At 46.2% G+C, this 14,034-nt stretch overlaps 1 protein-coding gene across 4 annotated transcripts in view; it reads left to right on the forward strand.

Annotated features, from left to right (window-relative positions):
- The first annotated feature begins 9,016 nt into the window (after positions 1-9,016).
- The window catches only part of IGSF5 (immunoglobulin superfamily member 5), a 54,073-nt gene continuing 49,055 nt past the window's right edge, over positions 9,017-14,034 (forward strand). Inside the window, exons 1-2 of one of the 4 annotated variants that reach the window (XM_070466791.1) lie at positions 9,017-9,078; positions 13,331-13,410. In XM_070466791.1, the coding sequence (XP_070322892.1) occupies positions 13,350-13,410 (61 nt within the window). In that variant the 5' untranslated portion in view covers positions 9,017-9,078; positions 13,331-13,349. Of the gene's footprint in view, positions 9,079-9,116; positions 9,548-13,330; positions 13,411-14,034 lie in introns of those variants that run through there. The other 3 variants (XM_020868937.2, XM_020868938.2, XM_070466793.1) reach the window with 3 other exon arrangements.

Consider the following 14,034-nt stretch of genomic DNA (forward strand, 5'->3'; position numbering starts at 1 on the left):
TGGGGGAGCGGACATGCAAATCCTTGTGTCTCATGGTGATGTTCACCGAGGGTCTCTGTTGCACTACAACCAGTGAGACAGGATGACTGGTCTGCTGGGGTCAGATGGCCTCCACCCTCAGTCACCCAGTAATATGCAATGGCCCATGGGTGTAGCCAGGATGACAGGGGTGGGAGAGGTTATGCATGGCCCCCTCACCAAGGTTGACCTAGCCCCTGCCTCTGCTGAATGCTGGCTCCATTTGCCCGGGGACCAGCAGTCATTTGGTAGCAAATTGATCACATCAGTCCCTTAATTGCGCTGGGAGGTCAGTTATTCTTACTGGAGTTGACACCTAACATGGGTTTTCCTCTCCTGTTTCTGTGCTGCCAGCACCATCATTGGAGGGCTTCAGGATGAAAGATTCATCAAATAGGAACCTGCATAATGTCAGCTCAAACCAAGGAATTATTTTATGGACACAGAGGTCCGTCATGAGTGCATGACCATGGGGTTCATTGTCTCTACCAATGCATCACCCTGAAAATGACCAGCCTAAATCAACAATGAAAAGGCCAAAATGATACAAAATTGTATAGACAATAACATATTCTCTATGTAATACATAAAATGTATATGGTGGTTCAAGTAAAAGATTTCTGACAGTTAAAATATAGATGCACTTAATGTTTTGTTTAAAACTTTTTATTTTGTGTTGGTGCATAGCTGAGTAACAATGTTGTGATGGTTTCAGGTGAACAGTGAAGGGACTCAGCCATACACATATATGTATCCATTCTCCTCCAAACTCCCCTCCCATAACGTTGAGCAGACTTCCCTGTGCTGTACAGTGGGTCCTTGTTGGTTCAGTCCAGTTCAGTTCAGTCGCTCAGTCGTGTCCAACTCTTTGTGACCCCATGAACTGCAGCACGCCAGGCCTCCCTGTCCATCACCAACTCCCGGAGTCCACCCAAATCCATGTCCATCGAGTCGGTGATGCCATCCCACTATCTCATCCTCTGTCGTCCCCTTCTCCTCCTGCCCTCAATCTTTCCCAGCATCAGGTTCTTTTCAAATGAGTCAGCTCTTTGCATCAGGTGGCCAAAGTACTGGAGTTTCAGCTTCAGCATCAGTCCTTCCAATGAATACCTAGGACTGATCTCCTTTAGGATGGACTGGTTGGATCTCTTTGCAGTCCAAGGGACTCTCAAGAGTCTTCTCCAACACCACAGCTCAAAAGCACTCAGCTTTCTTTATAGTCCAACTCTCACATCCATACATGACCACTGGAAAAACCATAGCCTTGACTAGATGGACTTTTGTTGGCAAAGCAACGTCTCTGCTTTTTAATATGCTGTCTAGTTATCCATTTTAAATAGAGCAACAATTTAATGTTTAATAATCAATTATTTGAATAACTTATGGTCCACCCATTAAAGATAACACTTTTTAACTGCTTAAAATTATTTCATAGGAATGCATAAATTTATGGAAAAACATTTAACTCGTTTGGTTAAGTAGGAGTATTAGTCTCCTAGGGAAACTGTTATCAAGTACCACAGATTAGGTGCCTTGAAACAGCATACCTTCATTGCCTTACAATTCTGGAGGCTGGAGGTCTGAAATTAAGGTGGCCTCTTCCATCTCCTAACAGGTAGTCCTGGGCATTCCTTGGCTTGTAGTTGCATCTTTACCCTCTCTGCCTCTGTTATCACGTGGCCTTCCCCTGTACATTGCATAGTTTCTGGCAAACATATAATGACATGCGTTTCCTGAGATAGAACCATGCAGAGTATTTTCACTGTGTCCTAAAAATATTCTTCTCTGCTGTTCTATCCTCCCACCTGCCACTTCTCCCCGGCCACAGTCACTGATCTTTTTACTGTCTCCATAGCAGCTGTTGCCTTTTCAGACCTGATCCTAAGGAAATCATTACATGTTTATGCTCTGATCCAGCTATGATGACGTTCACCACTGTGTACAGTGGTAAAAAGCGCCAGTCATACAACATCCAACAGCAGGAATCTTGTTCAGATAAGTGATGCACCTTCCTTTCATGGGATTATGCTTTGTTATTAAACGTATGAGTATTTACAGGCTGGAGGAAGAGGCTTTTAACATGGTAAATAAGTAAAATCTGGCTTCTAAATATTAGATAAAATGAGAACATTTTAAAACCTTTTTATACATACATACGCCATGCTATTGACTACTTGTCTTTGCATGTTGGGCTGAAGAGAAATTTGTTTTAAAAATTTTCCTCATTTTCTGCTTGGGCTTCCCTTGTGGCTCAGATGATAAATAATCTGCCTGCAGTAAACGAGAACTGGATTTGATTCCTGCGTCAGGAAGATCCTCTGGAGTAGGAAATGGCTATCCATTGCAGTATTCTTGCCTGGAGAATTCCATGGACCGAGGAGCCTAGTGGGCTACAGTCCATGGGGTAGCAAAGAGCTGGACGCGACTGAGTGACTAACACTTTCACTTTCCTTTTCTGCTTACCTGAATTTTCCAATTTTTCTATGGTTAATTTACATTACCACTTCTAATGAGGAAAATAACAAACGCTATACAGTAAAAATTATGATGCTTATCTAGGGGTGATATATTCAGATGGGCTTTGTTTTCTTCTTTATATTAGCTTGAGCCTAATAGGAAGTTGTTATTTATGTAAGTGAAAAACTGTTAAATGTGGGCATTTTTGTAACAGGGAGGAACAAATCTGATTGCCTTTGGGATCTGTTTCTTTAATCTTTGTGTCGTATTGTTTTTGTTACGAGTTGATCACTAAAAGAATTTTGCCTATAGCCTGAAATATATAGGATAGTCCATTCTCAAGGCTCTGACCTTTAAAGGTATAACATTTTTCAAAAAATTCCTATAGAGATAAAAAGTTGAAGAACAGAGAAAAGCATTTGCCTTGTTACATTGTGACCAGACCTTTGTGTACAGGGGCAATAACAAAGGATTCCTACACCAAGAAGTTGACAACAACCCCACCCCCCCAGCCCTGCCTTTAGTATAAAAGATGCCTGAATTCTCACTTGGGTAAGACGGTTCTTTGGGACACTAGTCCATCATAGTCCTAGTCTGCTGGCTTTCTGAATAAAGTTGTTCTTCCTTGCCCCAGCAACTCATCTGATTTATTGACTTGTTGTATGGTAAGCAGTAGGAGTTTAGACTCAGTAAAACTTTAATGATTCGATTTGTTACTTTTAATATTTTAAAAATATTCCACAGAGATCGTGCCACTGGTTCACTTAATTTCTCAAAGGGCTGTTAAAGGGTCTAAGTTTTAGACCCTGTTAAAGGGTCTAAAATCATGGCTCTCATATGAATTGAAAAGAAACGTGTGTCCCAGATTTTATCTAACTCATTAATTAATGAGGGAATCAACAAGACATTACAACAGATCCAAAGGATGATTCAAGGGACACACATCTATGTGCCATCATGAAAGTTAAAACTTTTACAAATAGATGCAGAACTGGTCAGTAGCTGCAGGGCAAAAATCAATTGCATCTTTGGTCAAAGTTCATTTGCATTTCTAAATCTAGAATCATTTATATTACTTTCAGTTTCTTATAATTTTGTATTAGTCAGGGCCCTGCAGAAACAGCACCAATAAGTTATTTACTCATTAATCAATTATGAGAAATTGGCCCACATGATTATGGAGGCTGAAGAATCCCATGACCTTCTGTCTGTAGGATGGAGACCTGGAAGAGCTGGGGTCCAGATCTGAAACCCTGAGAACTGAAGTACTGATGGTCTAACTTCCAGTTTGAGTCTGAAGGTCTGAGACCAAGGAGGGCCAGTCTCTGAGAGCAGAAGAAGGCTGATGTCCAAGCTGAATAGTCAGACAGAGAGGAAATTCATCCTTCCTCCACTTTCTGTTCTTTTTAGGCACTCAGTCCTGATGCTGGGAAAGACTGAAGGCAGGAGGAGAAGGGAGAGACAGAGGATGAGATGGTTGGATGGCATCACTGACTCAATAGACATGAATTTGAGCAAACTCTGTGAGATAGTGAAAGACAGGGGAGGCTCATGTGCTGCATTCCATGGGGTCAGAGAGTCGGACATGGCCTAATGACGAAACAAGAACAGCGACAACAAAGTTAGATGAAGCTCAAACCTGCCTGCAATATAGGAGACCCAGGTTCAGTTCCTAGGTCAAGAAGGTGCCCTGGAGAAGGAACTGGCAACCAACTCCAGTATTCTTGCCTGGAGAATCCCATGGACAGTGGGGCCTGGTGGACCATGAAGTTGCAAAGAGTCAGATCCCACTGAGTGACTAGATTATGTGACATGATGTGACCCACAGTGGGAAGGAATCTGCTTTGCTCCAGTCTACTGATTCAAACGCCAACATCTTCCGGAGGTGCCTGCCCAGACACATGGAGAAAGATGTCTAACCAGCTATCTGTGTGCTCCCATCCAGTTGACACATAAAATTAAGAAACTTAGAGTTTCCAGAAGCTCAAAGACAGCTCAGGTCTTATTAAATCAGATAATCCCATAATCTTTTCTCTCCGTTTCAAAGTTTTCACCACTCTTCTTGATGTTTCTTTCTACATTAGACGTTAAAGACAAACCTCTTGTCTGAATCCTTGGTCTGGACCCTGCCTCTCCTCTGTGCTCATCCAAGGCCCTCCCGACCCCCTCCCCCAGCTATTTGCATTCAGGTCCCATGAGGCTCTTTAATGTCTTCAGGGTACAAGGCCTCCTGCCATTCATCCTACTGCCCAGATACACACTGATCTCTCTGTCCCAGAAGTGGTCTCCTGGGCCCTCCACCTTCCCACCCGATTCACTCCTTACACGCCTTGCCCACCACTCAACTGCGGCTGCTGCTGCTGCTAAGTCGCTCCAGCCGTGTCTGACTCTGTGCGACCCCATAGACGGCAGCCCACCAGGCTCCCCTGTCCCTGGGATTCTCCAGGCAAGAACACAACCGCATCTGAGCTCAAACCCAGAGGACCTCCCTCCCCACCCCAGCCTTCATCAAAGCTTCTTTCAGAGACTTTACCGCAATTGGAATTCCAGTGTGAATATGTTTTATGTAAATCTGAACTTTGTGATTTCAAAAGAGCACAGGCTAAAAATATTAATGAAATTTCTCTTTATGCTCAAACTTTGAAAGAATGCAAATCTTCCAAATTAAAAAAAAAAAAAAATCCCTCAGGACCACACAATTTGAGCTGCATTTCCAGTGACTGACTTGTTAGTACATTTCCGCTCTTGCCCCAGGGGAACCTCTCAGTAACAGGTGGACAGGAATACACCGGGCCAGGGGTCAGTTGAGGAGGACCCTGTATATTCCGTGGAACTTCTGACAGTGGTTATGGTCACTACATATGCAAAGGTGTTACAGCCTTTGTGGGGGACTAGAGCAGGCCAGTCCCAGAAAAACATTTATTTCTGCTTTGTTGACTATGCCAAAGCCTTTGACTGTGTGGATCACAATAAACTGTGGAAAATTCTGAAAGAGATGGGAATACCAGACCACCTGATCTGCCTCTTGAGAAACCTGTATGCAGGTCAGGAAGCAACAGTTAGAACTGGACATGGAACAATACACTGGTTCCAAATAGGAAAAGGAGTACGTCAAGGCTGTATATTGTCACCTTGCTTATTCAACTTATATGCAGAGTACATCATGAGAAATGCTGGGCTGGAAGAAGCACAAGCTGGAATCAAGATAGCTGGGAGAAATATCAATAACCTCAGATACGCAGATGATACCACCCTTATGGCAGAAAGCAAAGAGGAACTAAAAAGCCTCTTGATGAAAGTGAAAGAGGAGAGTGAAAAAGTTGGCTTAAAGCTTAACATTCAGAAAACTAAGATCATGGCATCTGGTCCCATCACTTCATGGCAAATAGATGGGGAAACAGTGGAAACAGTGTCAGACTTTATTTCTGGGGGCTCCAAAATCACTGCAGATGGTGATTGCAGCCATGAAATTAAAAGATGCTTACTCCTTGGAAGGGAAGTGATGACCAACCTAGATAGCATATTAAAAAGCAGAGACAACTGCTAACAAGTTACTTTGCCAACAAAGGTCCATCTAGTCAAGGCTATGGTTTTTCCAGTGGTCATGTATGGATGTGAGAGTTGGACTATGAAGAAAGCTGAGCACCGAAGAATTGATGCTTTTGAACTGTGGTGTTGGAGAAGACTGTTGAGAGTCCCTTGGACTGCAAGGAGATCCAACCAGTCCATCCTAAAGGAGATCAGTCCTGGGTGTTCATTGGAAGGACTGATGTAGAAGCTGAAACTCCAATACTTTGGCCACCTGATGCGAAGAGTTAACTCATTGGAAAAGAGTGATGCTGGGAGGGATTGGGGGCAGGAGGAGAAGGGGATGACAGAGGATGAGATGGCTGGATGGCATCACCGACTCAATGGACATGAGTTTGAGTAAACTCCAGGAGTTGGTGATGGACAGGGAGGCCTGGTGTGCTGCAATTCATGGGGTTGCAAAGAGTCGGACACGACTGAGTGACTGAACTGAACTGAGAGCAGGCCACCCTAAAATAGGCCTCTTTGCATATGGATTATTTTAAGTTCAAGATGATTGACAAACAGCTGTCACCAAACAAACTCCACCCTCCCCTCTTCTGTACCAGGAAGGGTAAGAGGATGGTAATCACTGGAGGCTCTTTATCAGAATCTACGGAGCAAAACTTATCATGAGAAGACTCATCTTTCTTTAGGCTCACCCATGTACTTACCTTCCCAGTTTGCCATCTCCAAACCTCAACTCCTTTTCCTGTCTCTTCTCTGGAGATTTATTTCCTTGTTAGATCCTAGACAAACCCATGTCCAAACGGCCCCTCTGAGTTACCAGGGCACTGAGTTTCTTCTGCATATGTGTGCTGCACACGTTAATAAATCCTTGCTAATCTCTTGTTTTTCTCTTGTTAATCTGTCTTTGTTAGTTTAATTTCCAGGGTCCCAGCCACCGAAGAGACTAGAGGAAATTTTTCTTCTTTCCCCTCCCCTAAACACTCTTTGTTATTATACCTTAAATTTTTCTAAGAAGCTCTAATGATATCGTACAGTAGTAGGGCTGAGGTTGAGCGTAGGGCTGGAAATGTTGGTTGATATTGTGCTCTGAGGGTTTCCCTGGTGGCTCAGTGATATAGAACCTGTCTGCCAATGCAGGAGATGCGGGTTCAATCCCTGGGTGGGAAAGATACCCTAGAGAAGGAAATGGGAACCCACTCCAGTATTCTTCCCAGGATAATTCCATGGACAGAGGAGCCCGGTGGGCTACAGTCCAGGGGGTCACAAAGAGTTGGACAACAGGGCCACACTCCCATTGTGATTTGAAGTCCAGTCCTCACAGCTCCTGGTGATTGATATTGGTTTTTTTTTAAGTTTTTATTTTGTATTGTGGTATAGCACATTAACAATGTTGTGATAGTTTCAGGTGAAAAGCAAAGGGACTCAGCCATACATACACATGTATCCATTCTCTGTGTATCTACATACATGTATCCAAGCTCCCCTCCCACTCAGGCTGCCACAAAACATTGAGCAGAATTCCTTGTGATATACAGTAGGTCCTTGTTGGTTTTCCATTTTATTTTTTAAATTTTTTGTTTCATTTCTAGTTATCCATTTTAAATACAGCAGTGTGTACACGTCCATCCCAAACTTTCTAACTATCCCTTCTCCCCAGCAACCTTGAGTTCATTCTCTAAGTCTGTGAATCTCTTTCTGTTTTGTAAGTAAGTTCATTTGCATCATTTCTTTTTAGATGCCACATATAAAGGATGCCTGGTGACTGATATTCTAAATGTCAGGATGGAAAGAAGCCAAGAAAACAAAAAAGCACATTAGGCAAAATGAGTTATGTTGGTCTTTGATTTTTTGTTCCTGTGGCTCATTGCCCTGGGATCGTTTGAGTTTTGAACTATCACAGCCCTTCAGGGTTGCAACTCCTAAATGAGATGCTTTAATCCTGCATATATTTGTGAGATATTTGACAAATATATTGATTCTCCAGGTCTACCTGTTTGTTTACCATTTTTCTGACCAGTCCCTAGCCCCAGAGCCTGGTTGAGAAGGAAAAAAAAAAAATCTTTTCTTCTATCCTCTTCTGTTCTGTCCCTGAGGCCCATGAATTAAACTGACTATAGCTGGATTAACAACAGAAAAGGTTTTGTATGCATATGGGAGCCAACAAAGGAGGTAATTGTCTCATTGTTTGGTTAAAGACTTGCATAGCTAACTTACTAGGAGAAAGGAAGCAGTTGAGAAAAGGTGCCTTAGGCAAAGAACACAGTTTTTTTTAGGATAGATGGGATTTAAGAAATTTGTGGTGACATTTGTCTACACAGGCATGAGTGGTCTTGCTGTTTTCCTTAGCATCATTAACTCCCCTGAAGACAGGATTTGGAGTAGGTTTCATTTGTGTTTTCTCTTCTGGGCATAGACCTATCCCAGAGAGAAATTTAAGGCAACCTAATTTCCCAGAAGGTGCTCTGTTTTCAATCAGAAAAGGGAAGCTCTGAGAAGGTTATTTCCACCCCCCCCTTTTTTTTGCATCTGTTGAATTTCAAGTCTTCAGCTTAAAAATAATCTTTATGCCAAAGTGGCATGTTTTGGGGTGGTGTGTTCTGAATCCCTTCATCTGGAAGGCACAGTGTTTCCCCTATATTCATTCCTTTCAGGGTCTTACTCTCAGTATAAGATCCACACCTTTGCCTTGAGTTCCATGACTGGATTAGAATGTGATGGAGACCAGCCAGAAACTCAGAAAGAACTGTTAAGAGAGTAGACAATTTGGTATGATGTTGCTCCATGATTTGGGGGGATGACCTCTTTTGGGAATTATCAATGCTCCAAAAAGCAAAGTTCCTTGATTCACTTCCAAGGGCCTGGAGCCTGGGACGTCTGTAGAAAACCTCTTAGCAGTTCTCCAATGAACCCTCCATGGGAAACAGGGCTTGACTTTTAAAGCTGGCTCTACTCCAGAGGACTTCACCCTCAGGACTTTGTTTTTTTTTTTACTTTCACAAGAGAAACCTGTTCTTGTGGACGTGGAGGAACCTGGCTGGGAGCAGGAACCGGCTTTGCCAGCCCCAGGTCTGTGCCGGAGCCCAGTGAGCAAAGTTGGCTGGCGGCCGGCCGTGTCCGCGTCCATATCTGTGTCCACGACCGTGGGCTGGAAGGGGCTGCTGTCCTCTCACTGTGGCAGGAGGGCTCGGGCCTGGCTCAGCTGGATGTGAGAAAGCTCGTGGGCGGGAACCAGGGGTGGGGGCCAGGTGGAAGGGCAGCCGTGGCCCTGAGGCGCGGCGTTGTCCGACTGACCGGCCCTCGGGCTGGCTGATGATTAACCGAGAGTCTGCTGCTCTGGGCCCGAGGCGGGAGGCCACCTCTGTGTGCACGCGCGGCCTGAGAGGTGATCCACTTCCTGGTAACAGCTGAGCACCCTACAGTTTCTCCAGTGGCCGACAGATTGGTTCCTGCGTTTGTGTGGGGAGAGCTCGGAGGCAGGGAAGAGGGGACCCAGAACCTTCGCTGAAGGCCCGAGAGGCAGATTCACCTGCCACAGGTGAGACACCCCGTGGGTCTGGTGTGTGGCCAGTGGACTCCCCGCAGGTTCCTGTTTCCCCCCGGGGAAATGGTGCTTAGCTCCTGGAGGCCCGCTCGCTGCTCTTGGGGGAAAGAGCAATCTGAGGCATATCTGTTTCCCAAATTCCACACAGTTAAAATGAAAACACTGGGCTGCCCTGTGAGTGTAGGAATTTGAGACAGTTTCTCAATTCTAGCTTCACTGGGAGCTGTTCTTGGGATGAGTTGAAAGCTGAGACTCAGCTGGAAAATTCCTAACATGCTTGTTATTCATCGGACAGACTTTAAATGATGTTTATTCTTTCCCAAGGCTTCCCCAGTGGCTCAGCAGTAAAGAATTCTTCTGCAATGCAGGAGATGCAGGAGACTCAGTCTTGATCTGTGGGTTGGGAAGATTCCCTAGAGGAGGAAATGGCAATCCACTCCATATTCTTGCCTGGAGAATACCGCAGATAGAGGAACCTGGCGGGCTACAGTCCATGGGGTTGCAAAGATTTGGACTCAATTGAGCGACTGAGCTCACACACATATCTTTCCCCAATGAGAGGTTTGAAGGAGAGGAAATTGCTCTAAATCTCTGGAAGTTCTAAGACTCCCCACATCTGGCTGGCAGAGTCAATGCCCCTATGAATGTGGGGGCGTCCTGAGCTGGGGTACTGGGTGGAGGAGGTGCCTGGGGGTGCCTTTGTCTGTGCACATAGAGGTTTGCAGACAGCCCCTTGTGTGAGAATTTAAATTCTCACTGTCTTCCTTGTTTTGGGGTTTAGAATTTATGCCGATGCCTAAAGACAGGTTGTATGCAGCCCCTGAATTTTGTGATATCAGGCTGTTTCCAAGAACCCAGCCATAACGTGTGTGTGTGTGTGTGTGTGTGTGTGTGATGGGTAAATAAACCAGATGATTGAATTCAACAATTTCCTTCCTGAGATGATGAGCTTGCTGGGGGCAGACAGGTCTGCTCAGTGATTCTGCCTTGTCTGGGCAGTAATGAGTGGTTGGCATTTAAATCCTGTCCTGGTGCAATTTAATAAGATTTAAGGCTTTTAACATTGCAGTTCTTCAACTAAAATTGTGTAACGCAAGTCTTCTGTGATAAAATGAATGAGAAGTGAGATCTCAAACTACTCCACCAAGATATGAACTTGCAAATTGCCTCGCAGAGATTTCCTTTAATTAAAGGGACTTGTCTGAGCTCAGTTACAACTTGAAATCAACCTGATCACAGTTCCTCTCCATACACACCCTTCAGATAGGGTCTGCTCACAAATCCACATCTGGGTTCCTGTAGCACTTGGGGTGTTTCTAAACCCCAGCCTGGGGGCTCCTATTGAGCTTTTAGGAATGGATTCATTCTGTCACACAGAGAATAAGTGAATTGTCATCTGGTTCTAGTTAGCAGCCCGAGTGACCCTGACCATCAGCGACTAGAAATACTTCATGGTGGGCCTTAAGCTCTTGCTGCAGTTTCAGTGATGCTGGGTCCACACTTCACATTTATTGCTTTTGGTAAAATGTGTGACTTTTATAAACTCAGCAGCTCAATTTCCCCTCCACCCTCTGCTCTGGCCTAGGTTCTAGGTGACTCGCCCAGCAACTGACTTGTCTCCTGTGTTCATCGAACCTTGAAAAAATTAGTAAATGATTTATTTGGTGCTTGGTAATTTGGGATCTCGGATCAGTCTGGGAAGCCCGTGATTTTAGCTTGTGTTCAGCTGCTGAACAACTTGGTGAAAGTGAAAGTGTGAGCTGTTCAGTCATGTCTGACTCCGTGACCACCAGGGACTGTAGCCTGCCAGGCGTCTCTGCCCACGGAATTCCCCAGGCAAGAACGCTGGAGAGGGCAGCCATGCCCTTCTCCAGGGAAGCTTGGAATCGAAGCGTATTTGCAGGGATTTGCAGAGCCTGTTTTCGATGATGGAAGAGGCTGAGGTGGGATGGTCCTGCCCCACAGGTACCACAACCCCTTCCATGACACAATTGCACACGGGCAGATGTGGTTTCTTACACAGGCGGAAATTCACTTTCCAAAGTCATCAGAAAACAGAGGTGGAAATCCCACGTTCCTTCTCGTGATCTCGTGAGCAGCCAGTGACATGCTACCATGTCAAAAGGGGGTCATGGGCCTGGGGGTCCTCAATCCTTCCCACCCCAACTCTGTTTGATTCAGCAGCTTGTATGCAGTGCCTTTCGCAGCTAGAGGTGATGCGGTTATTACCTGTGTCTATTTCAGTTCTCGAATTTCTGCTTGTGGGTGTTGTGGGGCCTGCCTCCTATGTCCTGTAAGAGAAGATAGGATGGAGCCCAGGGTGGGTGGGTCAGCTCATCACAGGACCCTGTGCAGGGTCTCTGGTGGAACCCGTTGCCTCCCAATTTGGGGGGATGGGTTGTATCCCTCAAGTGGAGGTTTGAAATCTGTGTGGATGTCAGAGTGAAAACTCCTGGCAGGTCAGGTCACTGTGCTAAGGATGGGTGAAATAAAGAGCCCCTTTCCTGGGGCTGAGGAGCTGGTGTTTCTAGAGACAACTTCAGAACACATTCAGTGGATGACTTAAGAGCTTCAAGCAGTGCTGGTGACAGTCTTGGACAGGCCTGGCCCAGGGAGAAGGAAAAAATTAAACTAAAAATGAGGGGATAGGGAGAGAGCAAGAGAAAAAAGGATGGGCCGAGATAAGTGCATGACAAGATCACCCTGTGCTGCAAGGGGCCAGCAAGGCCTCACTCGGTCTACACTGACCACTCCCCTTCCACTCACCTTCGCTCTCTGCCCAGGCCCCAGAGTCTCTCTGTGGTTCCACAAATGAACATGGAGGCACAGTCCCACCCCAGGGCCTTTGCACCTGCTGTTCAGCCTGGGAGGCCCTTCTGCACTTACCCACCTGTCTGTCACTTCACTGCCTTCCCCACTCATGGGACACCGTCTTGGGAGCCTTTCTCCAATCTCTCCTTTGAAACATCAGCCAGCACATCCCACACACCCCCTCACACACGCTCCTCTCGACTGTTTGCCTTCATACCTCTTACCACCTTCTCATAAGCTTATGATCTAGGTCTTCCTTTTGCTCTTTTTTCTTCTTATAATGTAAACTTATGGGTAGGATTGTTTTTTCTCAGTGATTAAAGCATCATAATGGAAGGGAATAACAGTAAACCCACACTCAGACCTCACAGCCAGTGATTCTGTGATTCATAGTAGAGCATAGCAGGTGTTTCCCTGATTTCTGCATGGGCTTGGGAGCTAGATCACTTAATACAGTGATTCTCAGACATTGAGCATGTACCAGAACTGGGCCCATGCTTAACGTTGGGCAGAATTCTTCCTGCTCACCCCCTAGACCTAATCCAGTAGGTCCAGGGTAGGCCTGAGAATCTGCTTTTATAAGAAGTTCCTTGGTGGCTCAGCAATAAAGAATCCGCCTGCAATGCAGGAGACCCCTGCGAGGCAGGAGATGTGGGTTTGATCCCCGGGCCAGGAAAATCCCCTGGAGAAGGCAATGGCAACCCACCCCAGTATTCTTGCCTGGAGAATCCCATGGACAGAGGAGCGTGGAGAGTTACAGCCCATGGGGTAGCAAAGTCTTGGACATGACTGAATAACTAAACCACCACCACCAGGTAATCAAACCACTGACAAGTTCCCGGGTGAGGCTGTTGCCGCTGCTGGTCAGGCTGAGAAGTGCTGATTCATCTTTCCAGGGACACGCAGAGGGTCCCTATGGGTCTCTGCAAGGAGACAGACTGTGACCTGCCTATTTTGCTTTCTCAGGTGAGGAGGAACATGTGAGATGGAGGGAGCTGCTGAGAGAGGCGTCCTGGCCATGCTGGTGGTCCTGGCTGGGCTGGCAGGTAGGGACCACGGGGCTTGGTGGGATGTTCTGGGGCATCCTCCTGGGGTGGGCGGAAGGCCCCTGGAGGAGGCCACCGGGGAGCGTGGCTGCCTGAAGATTCTTGGTCGAGCTCTTTCCACTGGGTCCCCTCCCCCCCTCCACTTCCTCCTGCCTGTGCCCGTGTGTACTCAGTCATGTCCAAGTCTTTGTGACCCCACAGACTGTAGTTCGCCAGGCTCCTCTGTCCATGGAATTCTCCAGGCAAGAATACTGGAGGGGTTGCCATGCTCTCCGCCAGGGCATCTTCCTGACCCAAGGATTGAACCCGGTCCCCTGCATTGCAGGCAGATTCTTTACCATTCAGTGGAGTCCATTGCCTGCCATGTCAACCCTACTCCAGAAGGGTCCTTCATGTGCACGTGAGCCCACAAGTCTTCCACATCCGGGTCCTCGCCTGGGGAGTCTTGCTGTGGTCCCTTCCCAAAGTCACTGCTCTTGTTAAAGCATCCCATTCTCCTGCCTGAACTTTTTCCTCCTCTGATTCTATCTGGTCTTCAGGGAAGACCTGACTCAGGCATCACCTCCTCTTCTGAAGCCTTCCTGCCCTTGCAGTTTTCAGGGCAATCATCCCAGTTCCCATTAA

The sequence above is a fragment of the Odocoileus virginianus genome, chromosome 4 (genome assembly GCF_023699985.2).
Source record: "Odocoileus virginianus isolate 20LAN1187 ecotype Illinois chromosome 4, Ovbor_1.2, whole genome shotgun sequence".
Classification (NCBI taxonomy): domain Eukaryota; kingdom Metazoa; phylum Chordata; class Mammalia; order Artiodactyla; family Cervidae; genus Odocoileus; species Odocoileus virginianus.